The sequence below is a fragment of the Dipodomys merriami genome, unplaced genomic scaffold (assembly GCF_024711535.1).
Source record: "Dipodomys merriami isolate MVZ:Mamm:240054 unplaced genomic scaffold, mDipMer1.0.p SCAF_158, whole genome shotgun sequence".
Classification (NCBI taxonomy): domain Eukaryota; kingdom Metazoa; phylum Chordata; class Mammalia; order Rodentia; family Heteromyidae; genus Dipodomys; species Dipodomys merriami.
This window is the reverse complement of record NW_027202915.1, coordinates 790,305-811,670: the sequence shown is the minus strand read 5'-3', so window position 1 is coordinate 811,670 and position 21,366 is coordinate 790,305. Positions and strand designations below refer to the sequence as shown.

General features: G+C 53.5%; 1 protein-coding gene across 2 annotated transcripts in view; it reads right to left on the bottom strand.

The window, feature by feature from the left end:
- Kif26b (kinesin family member 26B) overlaps nt 1-21,366 on the bottom strand; it is a 285,786-nt gene that overhangs the window by 28,291 nt on the left and 236,129 nt on the right. For both annotated transcript variants that reach the window (XM_070023180.1, XM_070023181.1), the window contains 5 exons: nt 18,438-18,641; nt 15,469-15,562; nt 14,466-14,728; nt 12,660-12,843; nt 5,082-5,241 (listed from right to left, as the gene is read on the bottom strand). In XM_070023180.1, coding sequence (XP_069879281.1) covers nt 5,082-5,241; nt 12,660-12,843; nt 14,466-14,728; nt 15,469-15,562; nt 18,438-18,641 — 905 coding nt within the window. The remainder of the gene's footprint in view (nt 1-5,081; nt 5,242-12,659; nt 12,844-14,465; nt 14,729-15,468; nt 15,563-18,437; nt 18,642-21,366) is intronic.

Below are 21,366 nucleotides of genomic sequence, written 5' to 3'. Positions count from 1 at the left end.
TCTAGAGGACAGGCCCCTCGGGCTGGGGCCGGATGTAGCTGACCACCTCGAGTCACGTTCTCCAGGCTCTCGCATGCTGTGGGTTTCCGGTTCTGAGAAAGCAGGCGACACTGACTACGTGGGTGTGCGGAGGGCGCGTCTGGGGAGGCGGGGAGGTGTCCTGGGTCTGGGTTCCCACACCCCACTGCCTCTTACCTCCTGTGGAAAAGCTGCCTCTGTGGGCATCATGCCATTTCCTCGGAGGCACTGGCTTGAACACTTTCTTTTTTCTTTCTTTTTCTTTTTTTTGTCAGCTGTGGGGCTTGAACTCTGGGCCTGGGCGTTGTCCCTCAGCTTTTCAGCTCAAGGCAAGTGCTCTATCACTTGAGACACAGAGCCACTTCTGGTTTTCTGGTGGTTTATTGGAGATAAGAGTTTCGTGGACTTTCCTGCCCAGGCTGGCTTGAACCTCGATCCTCAGATCTCAGCCTCCTGAGTAGCTAGGATGACAGGCGTGAGCCACCAACGCCCGGCTTGAACACCTGTTTCTAGAGCTGTCTCCTGGCCCTAGTGAGCTACTGTGCTCAGACTTGAGTACCTTCTTAAAACCAGTGCTGGATCCTGACCCCACAGAAGGGGCTCTGGAAGCAGGTGACCCATTACTGACAGACTGGGCGCCCCTGGGTGCCCAGGGGAACTGAGGCTGTGGAAGTAGACACAGACGCCGCTGCAGTGTCCCTTGCAGCCTGAAGGCAGTGTGCAACAGACCTTCCCAGACACAGCCCACCTTCCTGCAGTGATTCCACCATGGGTGGGCGTGAGGGGTCCGCACAGCTGCCAGGCCTCAAACTCACCGACCGCCAGTGAGATGTCTGACCCAGCTGAGAGCAGGTCATGGTGTGCATCCTGGCCACACCCACGGAAGGGGGAGATCCGTCACAGGTGGCCGTGTAGAGCTTTGTTCCACCAGCCCGGGGAGAGCATCGCAGACACATGCAACACAGGGGGGTGGGGCACAGGACAATTTTCCATGCACTCTTATACCCGGGAGCCAGGCCAGCAGCAGATATCTGTTGCCTAGAAGCAGAGTGCACATATCCTGCTGATAAATAAGAAACAGCCTTGAGCTCGGCTCAGGCCTGCACACCGCAGACATGCATTCCTTAGATCACAAAGTGGTTAGGTTGCCTTTCAGGAAGAGCTTAGAGTCCTCTCCAGGGTAGCTGCAACCAGCTTCTCATGAACAAACGCAGAAGCCGTGAGTTCACTGGGCAATGATCACACACACACACACACACACACACGCGCACGCACACACACGCACACGCGCGCGCGCGCTCAAGCTCAAATTCCCCCCTGCAAAATGTTAAACCCCCCAGAAAAGAGGCCCTCAACCTGCCTGGAGGCGTGGTGACTGTCCACACCTGCACAAAACACCCTCACCATACTTCCCCCTCCCACCCCCCACCCCTGCTGCCCCGCCAGGCTTGTCTTCTACCTGGTCTGGCAGCATGCCCTGGCTCCGGCAGACTATGGGACCTATTAAAGTGATCGTGTCTCCAAAAGAAAAGGAACACTCCTGGGACTAGTCCCAGTCCCGCCCTGTGAAGGGCGTTTCCGAAGGGTTTGTAGCCTTGACCAGACAGCACCTCCTGGGGAAGGAGCTGGGCTGGGGCAGAGGCCCTCGAGGAGTGGGGACACACAGCATGGAGGTGGGGCCCTGAGGAAACCAACTCCAGGGTGCTAAGACACCCAGCATCTTATTGCCAAGAAGCAAATGACTCTAATGAATGAGCCTGGAAGAAACTTTGCAAATAGGCCGTCAAAATGCTCAAAGCCGGGGCAGACTTCCCTGGGCACAAAGTATGGTGAAGTGGGCGAGGTGCAAAGGCATGTAGCCTGTTGGTACAGAATGGAGGAGGCACTGGGGTGGTCACCAGCGGGCCTGCCCCGAGGGCTGTGCTGACTGGTGTCGCCGCTGGCGACCACTGGCACGGGGACTGGTGAGAGGCGCCGCCCTGCGCCCGCGTCTGTCCTCTGCAACACAATACCATTTGCAAAGGAAGAACCACTCCGGCTGCATGTAGGAGCCATAGGAACACCAGGATGGATAATGAATCCAAACTCACTTTCCGGCTTGTTCCCATGACAAATTGTCTGGCTCAGTGATGAAGGGAAATGAAGGCAGGCCATGCCCCGTCTCTGTACACCCAGTTAATTTTCCAGAAGCAAGCCCAGGAACACAGGCTGGGAGCACAGGGTCGTCCAGGAGGACAGATGAAGACAGGGGGTTTTTATGTTCTGAGGGCCGGGGGAGGTAAGGAATACGGAGTGTGGTTTTCTGATTTTTCTTGCGAGTGAACCGCACAAGAAGGAATGCCCTCCCCCAAGGAGCCGCGGCCAAGACGAGGCTTGAGCAGGTGTTTTGTGTGCTGGTGAGACGCTGCACGGTGTGACTGTGGAGCAAGGAGAAGCCCATCAGCAGATCCAGACCATCCTGCTGCGCCGAATATCCCTGCTGGGCGGAGCATGGGCGCCAACAACTACAGAGCTGGTCGAAGGGGTGGGCGCCATGTGGACAGGCCTCCAGGCTCTCCAAGCCTGGGCGGGCTGGCTCGGTGGACCCTCCTGCCGCCCGGCCGGGGTCACAGGAAATCCTCGTCTTACCTTTCTTGCTCCGAAAAAAGATAGTTTCTAGTTGGTGAATCACTTAAAAAAAAACAAAAAAACTTTTGTGCCAATAGTGGGGCTTGAACTCAGGGCCTGGGTGCTGTCTCTTAGCTTTTTTACTCAAGGCTCACACGCTGCCACTTGTGCCACAGGTCCGCCTTCAACTTTTTGCTGGTCAATTGGAGATAAGAGTCTCAAGGATTTTCCTGCCAGGGCTGGCTTCGGATCTCACCTCGATCCTTAGACCTGTCTCCAGATAGCTAGGATCTCGGTCGGGTGTGAGTCACCATGCCTGGTTTCATCAACCACTTTTCAGTGGTGATGCAGATGTCATATATTGAGTGTTTACTGCAGCTGAGAATCTGATCGAAGGCTACAGGGAAGATCTTTCCAAGCTTGCACATGATGGCCATCAGGGGCGGTGAGATGGTGGAACGGGAGCACTGGCCAAGGAGCGCAGCTAGCTGTCAGGTCTCTGTGCTCTCTGGCACTGAGCAGTGGGCAGCCTTGTAAGCGTGTGGTATGTTGTGAAGGGCGGGGTCTAGGTAGAAGCTGTGTAGAGCCTTCCCCCCCACCCCCCGCAGGGTCTGGCTGGGCGGGGGGGACGCCAGGACAGGGGCTCGTGCAGACACGTTCGTGTTAAGTCTGCTGATCTAAGACACTGAGATGCTTTTGAGTCCCCCTCTCAGTGCCAGAATGCTGGGAAGTGCGAAGGGCTGGGGAAAGGCACGGGCTGGTGAGTGCAGAGTGGTGGGTCTCAACCAGCCCTGCGCAGGCATTCCAGCTAGCTCCTGTTAATAGACACATTTGACTTAACAAGAGAACCTCAGCTAGTGCTCAAAACGAATGTTTCCCTGTTTGTTTATCCTAACACCAAACTCTAAACAAAAGAAAGGTACTTTATGTAAATTTTTAAAGTTATATGCTTACATTCATCCATCCCAATTCCACAACTATTTACTGAAAGCACTCTTCTGAAAGGAGTACAAGTGATCTACATGAAACTCAAAACCAAGAGTTCATAATGAGAATATACTGAGAAACCCGTCCACATCAGGATCTGTGACGTTACCATATTCACAGACGTGCTGAATCTCATTTTATGCGAACCAAGCACAGCCAGCAAGCTCTTTTCTTTCTAAGTCTCCAACCTTAGCAGTTGTATTACTCAACAGCAGAAACGACAGAAAAGCAAACTTTATAAATCTTCAAATTGAATTTTTTTTCTTAGAACGAAAGGCTCAGGAAAACCACGTTCGTGTTTATCTAGCTAGGAAGGCAGCATTACAATCTCATGCAAGCTCCTGGAGACGGCCCTGAGAAGACCCTCCTGGGTAGGATGGAACTGGCCGGGTGTGGCGTACGCCGCAGGACGGAGGAAGGCCTCACCAACTCCCGCTGCATCTGAGACTACATGAGCAGCCCACTTACCTTTCCCTCCCACACAGCAGCAAGGTGTATTCAAGCCATTCTTTGTTACAGATTGCACATGGAGCCCACATGCATTACTCATGGTAACTCTGCAGGGCAGGTGCCTCTTCTGTGTGAGCAGATGAGCACCGACTCAGGCGGGCCGGCCGCAGGGGCAGCGGTGGGATGGGAAGGGGTGGCAGGATTTACTGAAGGGGGACATGCACTTGCACGAGAAGGTACGTGGTGACGCCAGCAACCCTCCGAAGGGCTGTCAGCGCTCACGCGGGATGCCACATCCCTCCCAGCTTCAGGAGCAGGCTCATGCTAAATGGTTATTTGTTGCTGATCTGAAGTCCACATCTAAGTGGGATCTCAGTTTTCACTGTTTTAATCAGCCCACTCTGGCACGTCGGAGAGAATGTCCGGCCACCGGGCTGTGTGAGGGCCATGAAGGCCTCTGGCACCTGACACACCAGCTGCCCTGGGCCATGAGCCTGAATTGATAATTTCCTATCAAATGATGTTATAAATGTCCAAATAGTCCCTATCCAACAACAACCAACCCCCTCATCCATGCTCCTGAGGCTGATACGCCCTTCCCTGCCTGGTGCATCACAGTGACAACATAAGGCCCCAGCAGGCACTGCGGCGGGAGACCGCAACGGGATCACTTCCTTCCTCTGAGCAGGCTAACGTCAGCCCTGCAGTGGACTGACTGCTTTCAAAGCTGCTCAGCTGTGGAGATGGCACTTATGGAACTGTCCCTGGACTAACACCGTCGTCTCCATGGCCAGAGAGAGCTAGAGAGAGCTACGTGTTTCCCATCCTTATCTGAGTCTTAGTAAAGAACACAGTAAGAGAATCCTCCTCTAAGGAGAATACTAAACAGTAATACAGTCCATTCAGCTCACCTTCCCCTCCCTCCCCGTGCCACACCTCCCAGACAGAGCTGGCCCAGGGTGCCCGCCCCGCCTGGCACCCCGCTCACTCCATCCACCCTTGTGGAAGAAGTGACTTACTTGTATGGGATGTGCTTGCTGCCGTTGACAAGAGCCAGGATGACGTTGCCCAGAGCGGACAGGGAGAGGCACAGCCCTGAGCCTCCCTCGCGGTTCTTGTTAAGCGTTTTCACACAGCTGCCGAGGTCAATGAGATGCAGACGGCTGCGACCGCCGGACACTAGAAGGAGAGAGGACAGGAGAAGCGAGAACAGGTAAGCTCCTTAAAGGATGGTAACATTTGTCCCTAATTGGTTTCTGGACAGCTGAGTTCTCAAACCCAAGTTAAGGCGGTTACTGTTGGCCCTGGTGATCATCACAGGAACTCAACTCAGCCAACACCTAGGCTGAAAGCGCAAGGTGCAAGCTGGAAGGAGGAGGAGGAGCGGGCGAGGAGACGGGAGGACTGCATCTGCTGAGTGTCCTCTGCCAGGCACACAAACAGAAATCTTGTTCCACGCGGAGGTGAAATGTGAAGCTACGTACCGGCACCCTTCTACCACAGATGAGGAAAAGTTCCTAAGACTTGATGCACTTGCCCGGAGTACTCGTGCTTTCGGAATTTATGACGTTATGGGGACTAGATTGGTTCTCTTGCCTCAGGAAGCCCAAAACAGAATGAAACCCTAAAACAACCATTTTCAACCCATGTGGTGTTCTCTGGCGGTGGAAAGCGGGCGAGGCCAGCCCTCCCACGTCGCAGCAGTTTACGGCCAAGAGCCTCGGGCTGAGGCTGAGGCAGGGGCCAGGGGAAGCTGTGAGTCCCCGGGCTTGGGGAGAGGGAGCTGCAGCAGCAACAGCTCTCACAAGGGTGCTAGAAAGAGAGCACGGGGGGGGGGGGGATCTGCTCGCCTCTTGAGTATCCGCCTGAGCCCTGGACAGCACTTGCAAATGGGAAACGCCCCAGGCCGAGAACCGGCCATCTGACATGGCAGAGGCAGCCCCAGAGCTGGCACACAGCTGGCACACAGGCCAACAGAAGTCTGCTCCCAGCAGCCTGGCCGGAGAAGCTCCATGCCTGGGACTTGGTAGAGTATCGAGAAGCATTCTGCTCAGGGGAAGGAACACTGGCAGGAGATGGAACGCTGAGCCAGCCCCATCTGAGAAATACTAAAAGACACAGAGGATGAAACCGCACCCCACGCACAACTCAAGAATGCTCCCAATGATAACATACCTCTCTAGATACCTGTCACCCACCAAAGAGAACCGGGTGGGCTGGCAAGCGGCTTCAGTGGTAGAGTCTGCCTCATGAGTTTCAACCCCAGTACCACCAGAACCTAAAAATAACTTACCAGGCATGCAAAATATGGTACAATAGCCAGTGGTGCCAGTGGATCAAGCCTGCAATCCTAGCTAGTTGCGAGGCCGTTCAAAGCCAGCTTGGGCAGGAAAGTCTACAAGGGTCTTATCTCTAATTAACCACCAAAAAAGAGAGACGGGAATGAAGGTGTGGCTCAAGTGGTAGAGCACTAGCCTTGGAGCTAAAAAAGCTGAGGGACAGCACCCAGGCCCTGAGTTCAAGCCCCAGGACCAGCGCACACTTCATAAAGAAGATATATTAAACATTTTCAGGAGGAAAAACTATATCACATGGGATGAAAAATTATCTTAATAGAATCAGTGGCAGATCAGACATTGTTAAAGCAAAGATGAGTAAATATGAAGATCGAGCAATAAAAAAATCTGGAAAATGAACTGCAGAGAGAAGTGTAAAACTTAGAAATAAACCAATAAGGAATAAAAAGGGCAGTTGTACAACTTCAAGTGTCCAAATACAGGCAACTACATTTCCTGAGATAGGAAAAACAGTGTGTTACAGACCAAATATTTAACAGTGGTAGGAGCCTCCTAAATTTGATCTAAGACACTCCATCAGTCCTACGCAAAAGAAACATGAAGAAAATGACAGCGAAACACTTCATAATCACACTGCTCAAAACTAGTGAAGAAGACAGAGAAAGCCAGGGAGAGAGAGAAGGCATGAAGGGGGAACACTCTGAATATCCTTATTAAAGGGAAGACTTTGTCAGATGGGAAGGAAGTTCAGTTCTACTCTTGTGTTGTCCTTATAAAGTGTCTGATGATACACATTTTCCAGAAGGTCATGTGCATGAGTAAGGAAAATGTAAGAGTTGGGTGGATGCAGGTAGGACGAGACAAAAGACATCAAAGACAATTTTGTGAATGGAGTATATGTAATGACAAGGGGACAACTGAAGAAAAAGCCACAATAAAATATGGTCACACCCTAATTACAGACGTACAAATATACAAAACAAGATGTGACAGAGCGTCAAGAAGAAGAGCTTAAATACTCATTCCTTAGTAACTGCTAGAACTAGCAGGCAGAAAATCACAAGGATATAGATTTGCATTTGTTCCAATGACAGCAGAATACACCCTCATTCAAAATGCACATACAACATTTACCAATGTATACCATATTCTGGTTGGCAAAACTTACAAACTGATGGCATTCATCTTACCGATGAGAAACTGAGCTTCAGATGCTAAGACACTGCCCAGTCTCCAAGAAGATGAACACCACATCTAAGGCGGAGTCCAGAACTAGCCATGGAACAAGCAGATGCTCCTTCATCTCAGCTTGCCTAAGGAGGGAGGACCCTAGACTCCAATCCATGCCGGAATCACGGGGGCCTCGTGAGTGCTCCTGTGTCCTCCTCCCTCTCCCAGGTTTCCTACCGGGACATGGGGTCATGTCAGACTTTTCCAGGTGATTCTAGTACACTGCCATGGGTGGGGTCTAGTCTTAGAACGTGGCCCAATGAGCCAGCTTCTCAATCAGCTTCCAAGAGGCACCCACAGACATCCGCAGCACACAGAATGCCCGTGGCTGTTTCTTCACCTTTACTCCCACAAAAGGAGTTGATGTGCCAACAGGTTTTAAGCCTATTTATGCTACTCACCTGTAAGTATCAGTATGATACAATGTGGCTTAGTAAAGAAAGCAAATGTTTCCATGAAAACTTAACTCACTGTTTTGAAAACATATGACTGGAACTGAAATTTAGAGAGGGTGCCGAGTTGGGTGTAAATGAGAAACTACAGAGTGGGGGAATTTTAAGCATGTGGAAAAAATAATCAATACCCAGTTGGCTACACACGTGTCTTTTAAGTTGTTGACTATCTTGGAAGAGATATTAAAGAGACCATTAATATAAGCATGGTTCATGAGAGTTAGAATTTTAGTTTGTAATTCACCTTGAAGTGCAAACATGACTGTATGTTATAAGATTATTGTGTACTGATTAGTGCCATTTATTAAGTTCAAATATTTATGAGTGACTCTGCTTCTAAAGCAGTTTTCTCAATGAACCCTCCAACTCAGGATGATGTGGCCCAAGTTCTCCGAACATGCACTCCCTGGGACAAGAAAGCCGTTGGGTGGTGATTGTTAGACTCTTTGTCCCCACGACAGACCTGAGACAGCAGCTCACAGCAGAGTTACTATGGTCTCAGAGGCTTCAGGCCATGGTCTCTTGGCCCCAGCAAGGCAGGCCTAAGGCGAGGGAGACTATCACGGCACTGGGAGCCCGTGGAGGAGGAGGTAGTGCACCTCATGGCAGCCAGGAAGCAGAGATGAGTGACAGAAAGGGGAGGGACCAATCAAGATCCACCCTCAGTCCCTTCTCTCAGGGATTCATTTCCTCCCACACTTCTACCACCTCCCAAGAACACCATCAAATTCTGACTCCATTGATGAGATCTGAGCTCTCATGGTCCAACTGTCTGGGGAATCCCTTCAGAGACACAACCAGAAGTAAGCATTGTTTATATCCTGAGCAGCTCTCTACCAATCAAGTTGGCAAGCAAGATTAACCATCCCAGGTGGTCATTCTCTTTCTGGAGGAAGCCATTCTGGATGACAAGGAAGCTCACATTCCACTGGACTTAACTGACAAGCACCACGCACCAACGTTCAGGCTCGAGACCAGATCTGTGGAGACTGAAGGTAGTAGACAAGGGGCCTCCAACTCTGTGGAGACCAAAGGCGGGTAATGGGCCTCTGTCTTCCAGAAGCAATGAAAATGAGGCAGAGTCAAACAAGGGCACGACATCCCCAAACTGGAACAGGATTCCAAGGAAAAAGCTTTAAGCCAGAGGCCAGCATTGGGAAGGTTTCCTTGGGCGGAAGCGGGGTTCCTGTTAATGTTATTATACTATTGTTTTGTTATTGTTATTGTCCTGTTGCTATTGTCTTGTTCTTTCCTTCCCTCCTCTCTTCCAAGATGACACAGAGAAAGACAGTGTGTGGAGTGTCACATTTGATGAAGTCCCAGAGGAGATACAAGGGAACAGGAGAAAAGCAAGAATGGAGGAGTAGATCCACGGGAGAAGCTTAGGGGAGAAACTGAGGCATGGAGACAAGCAGATCTTGAACCTAAAAGTAGAGCATCGGAGGGAGGACACCAGGTTCTTGCTACCTCCTCAGTAAACAGGAAGCTGCTTTGCTCTGAGAGGGGCGACAGGTGGGCAGGGGGCTCAAAGAAAGACTGGAACTGCTGCGCTGTGGTGTGCAATGCCCTCGCCGCCGCAGGCTGCTGCCAGAGCCAGGGGCCAGCCCCGGCCCCCTTAGAGCCACAGTCTGCCCCGGACCTTCTCAATAATGATCTTGAATCCCATCAGCTACACAGGCCTGGCTGACATAAGTGGTTCTGTGACCCGGGTGAAGAAAGGGCTGACTGTCGACAGGAAATCCAGACCAAGGAAAACAGGGGTTGACCTGTGGGTTCTGTGGTCCTGAGCACTGAGCTCACAGCTTCCATGCTTCCTGGGCAAGCGCTCTACCACTTGAGCCACACCCCAGCCTCACACATACAAAGAGGTGAGCATTGGCACAGACGTAAGCTTGAGTGCACACACACTCATTCTTGTGTGCCCAGCCCACACTGGCTCCCCCCACGACCCCCAGGAAACAAGGGGTGATGAACACATGGGCCCAACTGAGGTCATGGCTGCTGGCAAGCTTAGATTACTTATCAAAGTGATACTTCGGGAGATTGTCTTCTCAGCCAGGCATGGGGAGATGTCACCATAGTCCCAGCACTGGGGAGGCTGAGGCAGCAGGATCCTAAGTTTGAGGCCAGTCTGGGCTATACAGTGAAACCCTGTCTCACCAACTCAGAAATAAACTTTATAAACAAGTCAAACCTGCTCACATGACGCTGTGCCCTGAACCATCACTCTACTTACTATCTTGTTTTAGGTGCTCACCCACCTCTGGCCACTTGGAGGTTGGTCCTCCACAGCCTGAATCCCCCAGGGGCCGACAGGCCATACCAGGGTCAGCAGGGAAGGCTTGGCGGCAGTGAGGAAACAGCCCGGGAGTGTTCTAGAACCCCTGGAAACCAGGAAGCTGTTTTACACCTGCCCTAGTGCCAGCTTCAAAGCAGTAATGCATCAGCCACGCCCTCTCATTCTTGACCATGGCTGAAGGTGTGCATGTGTGCATGTGTGTGTGCATGCACATCTGCAGGTGCCCATGTGCCTGTGCATGTATACACACAGAGACGTGTGCATACATGTACACACAAGTGTATTTGGTTCCTGTGCCAGAGATCTCTGAGCTCATCTTCTAGCAGGTTCACAGCAGTGGCTCTGTTCTCTGTCTCCCTGCAGGGTGGCTAATTAATAAACTTTCCCTTAATTGAGTTCTGGCTGCCGAGTCTACAGGGATTATTTCTTATATATAAGCAAACAAAATTTCCATTTTAAACAGCACTCCAGATCTTCTCATTATATTTTAACTATATGAAGTCAGGCGAGCGCTCGGCTGGGAAGCTTCCCGGCCTGACCTCTTCCCTGGAGAAGCCAGACCTGCTGGCGGGCAAGGGGAGAACCCAGTGCTCTGGGGTCCCCTGCAGCAGCCCGAACCCCACTTCAGCCCTCTATTCTCATCTTCAGCAGCATCAGAAGAGACCCAGAGGAGGGCTGAAGAGCCATCGGCCACATCTGCCTTTTCATTCCACCTGGATTAATTATTAAAAAGCAATTCTCTTTCACATTTAAAAACAGGAAGAAGATGAGTTTGGAGTTGAATATTTAATAAGGCCCTGGACTGACCAGATACCAGGCGAGGGTGGGGAGAGGTGTTGGCCTTTGGGGCTAAGGTCAAGTTCTCTCCTAAGCTGGTGGAAGTCGAATTTCAGGTCCTTACAGTTGAAGCCCTTGAACTGACTGTTTTCCTTATTTGTGTGGCTTCAGCGACAGCAGAAGGGAGGAACACAAGGGAAGAGCTGGAAGAGTCGCTCCCAGAGTGCTTTACAGAGCCCCTCAGCGCCGTGGGAGCACACACGAGGCTCAGCACTGGGGTCTGGAGCAGCGCTGCCGGCTACAGTCCACATGTGACTAGTGACAGCTGCTTAGAAAATACAGTCCAAACACTCGTCCATTCACTGCGCGGGACCCCACCAGAGCCGAGGGCCGGCTGCCTCCGGGGCCCCAGAAGTGTGCGGTGGGCACACCAGCGCAACGTCTTCCTCTCCCACCCCTTCTAAACAGAAGCACCCTACATGGCGTGGGCTCTCTTTGGGGGAGCTGATGGCCCCTTACAGATCGCCACTCGACAGTTTCTGCTCTCCCCAGTGAAGCCCGCCGCCATGGTGTGTGGTGGAGAAGGGGCTGGCTCCTGTCTGAGGTGCCCGTCGCTGCCCTTGACAACCATGTCTGGGGATCCCTCGGTCACCGCCCAGGCCGTGCAGCCTCCCCCGGGGAGGGGCATTTTCCCTCAGCCTGGGCGTGGGGGCATGCAGGTCTGGGGCTCCAGGGCCGGCTGGAATTAAAGAAGTGGGCAGCCAGGGAGAAAAAGCAAGCAGGGCCGGGACCAATGGCAGAGGCGCTGATGAGTGAGGGAGCGGCGCAGGTATGGGCCACACAAGTCCACTTTCAGGCTGCTCTAGAGAAAGGACAAAGCCAAAGCCGAGCTTGCGGGGGTGGGTGGGGGTGGGCGGCTGTCAGGCCCGGGGTCCTGTGGAGGGGAACCGTGCCCAGAACACTAGCTGGCGAGGAGACTCGGGGAGAAACGTGGAGCACGGTCCTGAGGTCTCGGCTGCATAGATCATTCTAGACTTCAACAAGAGGCTTGTTGATGGCTTCTGTTTTGGGCAGTTGGGTTTATCATTCCCCAGCCAGGGTTCCTCTCCTGACCCTTTTCTGGCATCCGGTGTCCTTGAGATGTTCACTCAGAAAGCACTGGGGACCCGGCCTGGGTTCCAAAGCCCTGAGGAGGGCCTGTGCCATGGGAGCCCCTCGGGCCAGCCCAGCATGAGGCCCACGGCTCCATTTTGGCTTTTGGGTGGTTAATTGGAGAATAGAATCTCATGGACTTTCCTGCCCAGGCTGGCTTTGAACCAAGATTCTCCTCTCTCTGTCGCCTGAGTAGCTGGATACCTTTCATTTTTTAAGTTTGTTTATTTACATTCCTGTGATCACAGCACCAATCTTTTACCCTTGAGGAGTTCAAAGGTGACCTTGAGCCTAGACTCCACAATCCCCATGAATCACCAATCACTGAGCCAGACCCGGCGTGGGCGGGTACGAGCACAGGGGACACAGGCCAGGGCAGAGGGGACTTACTTCCGCCCTTGCCGCTCTTTTCCATGCGGTACTGGTAGATGTGCAGCGTGAAGAGCATGTGGGAGTTGCGGTGGTCGTCCTCATCACAGTCCTGCTGGCTGACCCGGCGAGAGGCGATGGCGGCGTCCAGGAAGAAGGCGGCCTTCTCGGCCGTGGGGGCCCGCAGCTCGCTCTGGTTCTGGAGCTGAGGAGAAAGTGGAGAGCTAAGGCCCCAGGCCAGGGTGTCCACTTGGCAAAGCCCGGTCTCTCCCTCGGGAGAGATACCGCCAGCGTCCTTCAGACCCAGGTCCCCTGCTCACAGGCCAGGCTCAGCTTAGTTCGCTCATTTCCGGAAATGCACGCTGGGCCCATTTACTGGACACAACCTGCGTGTGCCAATTTGGTGGCTGAGGTACAGCGGTTGGCTGTCAGAGCAAGCGGCTGGATCTGAGAGGTGCGTGGGCACGAGCGACCGCCTTACCTTGCCAAGGACAGCCAGTGAGAACCCCACTCCCTAGGGGCAGAACCGAGTCTCATCTCAGCGCTCAGTGTCGGGTCACAGAATGGGGTGCAGAGCTGACAGCGCCCATGCTCTGGTTATGGTTCCTGGACTCCTAACTCTCAGTTATTAAGTACAGCTGCTTTGGACTGTTTGCTGGCATCGCTATGAATAAGAAGTCCGTGCAGACGGTACCCGGAAACACCCAGACTCCAGGCCGTCCCATCTGGATTAAGATATGAGCATTTTTGACCTTTGTCCTGAGTTACTGCCAAGCTGGGCCGCTGACCATCAGACAGAGTGAACTCTTGGCCGAATATCAGAGCATCTGGATCGGCCAGTACAAAAGGAAACTACAAGTTTTTGTTTGTTTTTTGGGGGTCTCTCAGAACCCCTGTGGTGGGGCTGAGCAGTCAGTGTGTGGAGCAGAGCCTTGGTGACTCTGATGTAGACGCTGGGATCTGCAGGGGATGGGAGACCTGGTGCTGTGGGCAGAGGCTGGGGAGGGGGTGCACTAAGGCTGCAGCGTGGGTGGGGCCAGTTCCCATCTAACAAATCCCCTATCTAAAATAGGAGGCCACTGAAGATGTGGGTAGTGACTCATGCCTATAGTATCAGTTTCTCAGGGGTGGAGATCAAGAGGATTGTGGGATGAGGCTAAGTTAATGAGAGTACAACCCAACTAACAAGCTGTACAGGCAGGAGGATGCCAGTCTGAGACAAGCCCGAGACAAGCCAGACCCTACCTGAAAAATGAAAGCAACACAGGGCTGGAGACATGGCTCAAGTGGTGTAGCACAAGGCCCTGAGCTCAAACCTCAGTCCAGACAAATAAAGACATACATACATACGTACATAAATAAATAAATAGATAAATGTAGACAATAAAACCCAGTGACACCCTGAGAAGATGAACCGAGCTTCTCCTGGCTTCCGTAGCCATCGCAATTACATCACTGTTCTAATTAGAAGGTAGTTATTACTTCTTCCTACAGCATTGCTAATCTGGCTGTGAACCAGCACCAGAAACACAGTTTATAGAGCCATAAACAGCCCAGTAATGGTGCCGCTATTTGTGTGGCGCAGTAAATATTTCTGTTTGTTGTTAAACAAAAGAAAGATGGTACTATTTTTCTTTCTTGGGATGGGTGTAAAGGATGGAGAGCTATTTCCTCAAATGCATGAAAACTGCGGCTCCCACTCGCAGTCAGTGCCCAACAAGGAACAGAAATTCAGGCTGGGTGAGCCGATGGGCTGCATGGCTGCAGGCCATCAAGTTCCGGGTCCTCCGGCACTGCCTCTTGGGTGGAGCTTCCTGGACAAGTTACCTGTGTGCCGCAGATGGGGTCCTCGCAGAGGTACACGCCGGGGGACTGGCCGTCCTGCAGGCTGCCCGTGGCCACCTCCGACAGCAGATCCCGCAGATTCTCTTCCTTCCCCCACACCTCCACAGCTGAGATCCGGACTGAGAAACGGGCTCCGGTCTTCTCTTTGCGTTCGTTGATCAGCTTGAAGAGCCAAGAGATGGCGCAGGGGATGATGCCCAGGTTCTGCATGGAGTCGTCCTTTCCGATCATGGTATAGGATTTTCCTGCAAGAGCCCATGAAGGCGGGAAAGCAGCTCAAAACCAGAGGCAGGGGCAAAGAGGGGGACACAGGGGAGTGGCGGGGGAAAAGGCAAGGGAAGCAGGCAACGGCGTCCCTGGGAGCTCTGCGGACCGAGCGCGTGCCTCTGCGTGCCTCGGGCCTCCACATGCATCCGCTCCGGCTGCTACATGGTTTTACGTGTGCTGGGCAGGCAAGCACTTCTTATCATGATGATGGCTCTTTTTATCGCCACCCCACAGGTTTAATCCACCTAGTCACGCTTTATATCCTTGCTCAAGTTAAATGCTGTGTATATTTTTATAGCCCAAGTAAATTCCATTAAAATCTGGGCCACTACTTTGAATAGAAAGCAGGGGAGAAGAAAGCAGAGGGGAAGATAGGTGACAAGGACGTGGGGGTGGGGTGGGGGAGGGGAAGGGCCCTCTCCTGCCCAGAGCCCAGACCTGGGGCCATCCCTGTCAAGGGACACCTTGTGGGACCCTTTCCCAAATTGGGACCTTACTGAGCAAGTCAGGCAAGGCCTGGTGAGCGGCCAAATGCCGAGATCAGGACAGAGAAAGCACAGCAGAGGGGCAGGGGGCATAGCTCTCTGCCCTTTCCTTCCCAGGGGGCCATGGGCACCTTCCCCACTTGCTGGGCTCCCCTGGCGTTTCCAAGTCCAGGCACCACGCAATTCCCCCGTTCCCCCGAAGGAGCAGCACATAAAGTCAAGCTGTCACTGACCTAACTTGGCATGGCCAAAACAGAACACACAGCCGTCTGCCCCATTCACCACCGACTGGATCACCTCCGCCACCGTTCCAGCGCACACTTCAGCCTGTGGGATGGAAGAGAGACATCGGTGGTGAATGCACCATGCACAAGTAGGCACCATCAGTGACTAGCTGGGAGCCCATTTCCTGGCACACAGGATCCCAGCACCACCGTGCTCCTGGAGTGTCAGCCCTGGCCACAGAGCTCTGGAAAACCCCAGAGCCATGAGACCCTCCTCCCCTCCACAGTGGTCACTGCACACCACCCAGACCCCTCGGCTCACTGGTGCTGCCCCGTGGCATCTGTGGATGGAGGCGGGTGAGATGCTCCTGGACCCATTTCCCCTCCCACTTGCCATTCCAGCCTGCTGACCAAGTGTTTCAACTCTCTACTGCCTCCTGCTTACTAGACCCTTTACACACACACACATGCATGCATGCACACACACACGCTGCCAGGCTTAGCAGAAGGAAACCAGCAGCACAGGACAGCAACTTTGAGGAACACAGACCTAATGTACACAGAGGCTCATGATGCATGCCTTCTCTCCCTTCACTTTCTTCTTTCTTAGTCCATGTCCTCCTTGGTTCAAAACTGGCCTTTTCTTCCTTTCTTTGCACGTGAGCTTAGTGTAAACCACCCGTCAGGATGCTCAGCCTGGCAGTGTCTCATCCCTAACCTGGTTTAACCAGCGAGGGGCCTGGTTCTTGGTGGCTGTGGGTATGTCCCCAGGATGCTGAGAGCCCACAGAACCCTGCACACAGTAGGAGCTCAGTGAACCATGGGCCCAGCTTGAGGACCAGTCAGTCTCTGCAGTTCGCATCTGAGACAACTGCAGGAGGAGGACAAGACTGTCTCCACGCACTCGCGCACTCATTTCTGTCTCGAGCCAGCACGGGTCTTGCGAAGGCACCGGGGCTTGGGCCAGGCTGGGCTCTGTGGTCCCGAGCTGAGCTGCATGTGCCTCTTGGCAGGAATCTGAACACCCTCAGCCATAGTCAGCCGTGTGCTTGTCAGCTCCAGGGCTCGGCAGCACAAGGAACCTAAACAAATACTTGAAAAACAATTTCTCTTCCAAACTGGCTCTGGGGTGATCCCTCCACAGCCCTGCTGGGGGCAGCCGATGGGGCTGGTGAGCCTCAGGACCTTGTTCAAGCCTTGGGATGGAGCCAGCGGGAGCCTGGCACTGGTCCTGAGAGCGAGTGGGAGACCAGGAGGAGTCTGCCACAGGCGCCTCTGCAGAGCTGGGGAATTTCTGCCCATGGGCGCTGCTTCCTTTGGACGAGGAGTGAGGTGGGGGGCCAGAGGCTGCAGGCCCGCTGTGGTCATACGCAACAGACCATGCAGAGTCTCAAGCCACAGGGAGAACACTGGCTGTGTGTGTGTGTAGCCCTCACCGGGCCACCTGTGTAGAGATGAGCGGATGGTGGACACGCAGGCGTGGCTCACGCGGTGCAGGTGGCAGGCAGCCTCCTTGCCGGGGAAGGCCCCGCCTGGGTGGACCCTGACCTGACCTCCCTCTGTGTGTAAAGAGCTGACCGTGGCCTGGGAAATGGCTTGCTGCTTCTGCTGTGTATGTGACACAGCTCCTGGTGTGACACAGGAGCCGTGTGAATATCTCTACCGCCTGACCACAGGGAGGAAGCTCACAGGCTGGCACTGTAGTCCTCACGCTCTGCTCTGGACTTCTAATTACCATGCCACACATAGTGGTGCATATGTCTTAGTATTAGAAGTTTATAGAACAACGCTAGTGTCTGCCACACCATGAAAGCAGGGCAGGCTACTTGTACACGCATGGCCTTGATTATTTCCCTATGGTGCTGAGGATTATTTACTTATGTTCCTGGGCATGCTACATTCATGTCTGTCTACTGAGCCATCACCCCAGTTCTGGGCTATTGATTAGTTTCTGCATTTGTCAACCTGATGCTCATGTTACTTCCTTAGCCTTTAGATTTCAGACCCTATTTGATGCTACTTAGAGCTCTGTGTTCTCCAAAGCTCTGGAGGCCAATACCAGCGGGAACAGGTATCTACTAGAATCTTTGGTTGAACCATCCAGGTCAGGTACTTCCTTGACTGCTTGTGATCCAGGAATCTCAATACCAGAGACTCAGAGCAGACCCCAAATTATACTGGTAATAAGTCAGGAAAAATGACCCTGCTTCTCCATCGCTCCCTGTGTGCACGCTCTTCACAATGCAGCTTGTATCATCCGATCAGAGTCTCTCCCCCTGCCTGATGTCTGGACAAATAGAATTCAGCGAAAGGATGCGGCATCAACCCTGAGCCTGGCGCTGCCACGAGAACAAGCTTGGGCTAGCCTGATGGACGATGTGGAAGGCACTGCGGGAGAGAGGCATGCCACGCCAGCCCAGAGCCAGCCAACCCCAGAATGTGATGTGCCCGGCCAAGGTCCTCAGAACGGTTTTCTCAAGCTGCTGTTCATAATGGGCACATCAGCGAGCTGAACGAGCAGAACTGTTCAGAGGACCCAGGAACAATAGCAAATTCTTACTGCTTATTTTAAGTGTGAAATTGAGAGTGCTAGCCCACATACCCTGGCCACGGATGCATGCCAGCCTCGGTTTCCCTGTCAAACACTCCAGCGCCTAGCTAGGACACGGGCTGGCCTTCAACCTCACTGGATCCATACAGGTAAGGCTGCTGCTGACTCTGACTCCAGATCCCTGCACCGTGTTTACCTGCCCACAGCCCGAGGCCCAGGCAGGGACCAGCTGGCTTGCTCTTCATCCTCCCCAAGGTGCATTTTATCAAAATCCCAGCACACAGCCGCTGCTGACGTCAGGACGTGTACATATCCACTGGAGCTCTGCAGGCTCCTAAAGGTAGGAGGAGCTGGTTCTCGGGGAGCTCCTTGGTCTCGGGTCACTCCCAGGGAGGAGTGGACAGGCTGGAGAGGAGCTCCCACTCACCTGAGAGGCGTCTTGTGGGAAAACGGCGTCGAAGGCGAACATCTTGGGCGGCACCTGGCTGCCCCTCTTGGGGAAGGCCTTCTGACCACACGTCAGCGGGTCGTACAGCGTGACCTGCTTCTTCCGAGGATCTGCCTTTAAGAAGGAGCTGGATTCCGATGAGTCACGGGCCAGTGTGGAGCAGATGCGCAGCATCACTTTCACCTGTAAGGAAACGGGCGGGAAAGTGTGCGGTCAGGACAGCCTTGCCCTTCACGAAGGAGCCTTCCTGGTGCTCCTCTCGGGAGCACTGGCCTCTCCTGGGACACACAGTTATGTGAGGGGCAGTGAGCAAGCGACGCGATCCTTGCTGGGTCCTAGGAAAGCTGATGTATGTATAATTACCAGGTAGAATATTACGGCAATGCAGAGATGGCACACTGTGTTCTTTGTCTTCTTATTAATGTAAATTAAAAACTAACTGCCCTGGTGGCCCAATTACGTAGATGAAAAGGTAATCTGAGCTCTGGCAGGCAGTGCGATTCACTTGCAGCTTGCAGATCAATAAACCATGCACATAAAACTTTAGCTCTGTAATTTACTCCCTAGCTCGGCTCATCAGGATTTGGGGAGACAAAACCCCATGTCATCGTGTCATCGTTAAAGCCCTGTGAAATGGCCTGTTGGTAATGGCCAGCATCTGAAATGTGTTCTATGGCAACAGTGATAAAAGATTGGCTGCAACATGTTATTTGGGATCCCATTAAGTGAGCACAGAGAAGTTGTCATTTCAGGCACTGAGAGTGCATCTCAGTGGGGAACAGCAGGCAGAGCCCTTTAACTCACCTTCTGAGTCACTGAGCATGAGCATCTGCATTACTCAACACCAACCCCGCCCACCCATGGCCAAGAACAGCTGTCCTCTCACGGCCCTCAGCTAAGCACAGATCTAGCTGAAGCCACACATGGTCCAGAGGCCATATTATCCTCTTACCAGCTTCGTTGCTGTGCTGCCAGTTTATCCAATACAGGATGCGCACTTTCTCCAAGTACCTAGCCCTGGGCTAGGCTCAGGGCTACAAAGGTTCATGGTGCAACAGCAGCCAGTCAGGTGCTGAGACAGATTTGTAAATGCAAGCTCAAGGATTATTATTAAACCCTAACCAATGGAGAGGCTTGTGAAATCTCCATCATGAAATTCTGGAGTGAGTGGCTGTCAATTTTTAAATCAGGTGTTTCCAACATACAGAAATGCTGAGCTGCTAGCATGCCGTGCAGAGTGGGGTGAGATCACCATCCTCCGGCCAGCCTCGGACCTACCCTCAGACCATCAGTGGCATTCGAGGCCGGATCTGAAAAATGCCCAGGGCCCTGGGCTCAGGGCATGACCAATGCTGGGCCTGGGCTCCACGGGCCCTGATGAGTTCATTAGACCCCAGTGGGGACGAGCGGCCAGGTCTATCAGCGGATGGCACCCAAAGCTGGGATGAGACCGGCCTTCCAGGGTTCAAATCTTAATCCCCCACTGAGAACACTGAACGGCGCCTGCCATGGGGAGGGGCGTGTGTTGTGTGCCAGGCCCGCTCTGCCACTCGCATTAAACCACGGAACCCTTCTGGCAGGCAGGCTCACGGGGAGGAAAAGACGTTCCAAGTCACCGCATGGTGAGTGGGAAGGCTGGGCCTGAACCCACCCTGGTGCCCATGCTTTCCCTCTCATGCCAACTCCTGCCTCCCACAGTCCAGGGGCATCGAGCCTCAGGTTTCTCCCTGTGCGACTGGACTAACAAAGCCTGGTGTGCTATCACAAAAATTCAACAGGCACATGAAGTGCTGAGTGTGGTACTAAGCACGTGGGGTGCTGAGTGTAGTACTGAGCACATGGGGAACTGAATGTGGTACTGAGCACATGGGGTGCTGAACATGGCACTGAGCACTTGAAGTGCTCAATTCTTGGTTTTCTTCCACTCTCTTTTCCTCACTTGCTCCCTCCAGGTCTTCATCTCCCATCATTTCCCAATGGAATGCCTTTCCCTGGACTCTGGGAACCTTCAGCCCCAAGCAGGACTGGAGGTGTTGGGCTCGTATTTAGACATGAGGCTTCTCCTTGGCCAGCACTGGACGCCCCCGGTGATCACCGCCAGCTCACCGTGGCGTTTGTGTGTCTCCTCTGCCCCCAGGCTGATCTCAGCTCCTCTCAGCCCTACAGTATGTCCAGCTACGCAGCAGGGACGCGCAGGCCCCCGCCACGGCCTCTGGGCGTGGCCTTGGCCCCAGGGTTTCCACCTGACTCCTGGACCAGCAGAACTGACTGAACTACATGGCCGGTGGCATTTCCACTTGGGATTTGTCGTGCCACTTGTGAGTGCTGAGAGGTGCGGCGTGTAAAACATGAGCCGCTGAGCGGGCAGCAGGACGACGGCAGACTGGGCGGCTGCGGTCCGCGAGGCCACGCCTGCGTGTTGCTCACATGCCACGTCGGGGGCCGCTCTGAAGCCCCAGCCCCGGTGGCCGAGGAGGGAGCAGAGCTTTAAGCCCCCGGGAGACTGGGAGCTGGATGAAATGCCAGCTTCCTTCTCTTCTTCACAAGTCTTCAAATACATGGGTATTTTTCACTCTAAAGGTATTTTTCACCTCCTTTGTGTCGTCATTCTGTCGGTCTGCACGCCACTTCCTGCCTGGCCCGCTGTAATGGGGTCCTTGGACACCTTGCCAAGAGCCCCAGCTTTCGTTACACACGTGAGACTCGTGGACACATCGAGTTCAATCCCGCTCCTCCCGGCTGCCCTGCACAGAGGCCCGGCCCGCGCTTCCCACAGCTGAGCCTCCTTCTCCCCTCCTCTAGGGGAGGCAGCACCACCGCACCGCAGGCGCAGAACGGAGCCAGAAAGCCAAAGGAATAGCGAATGGATGCCATGCAGGCGGGCCTGACAAGGACTGTGCCCACTGAG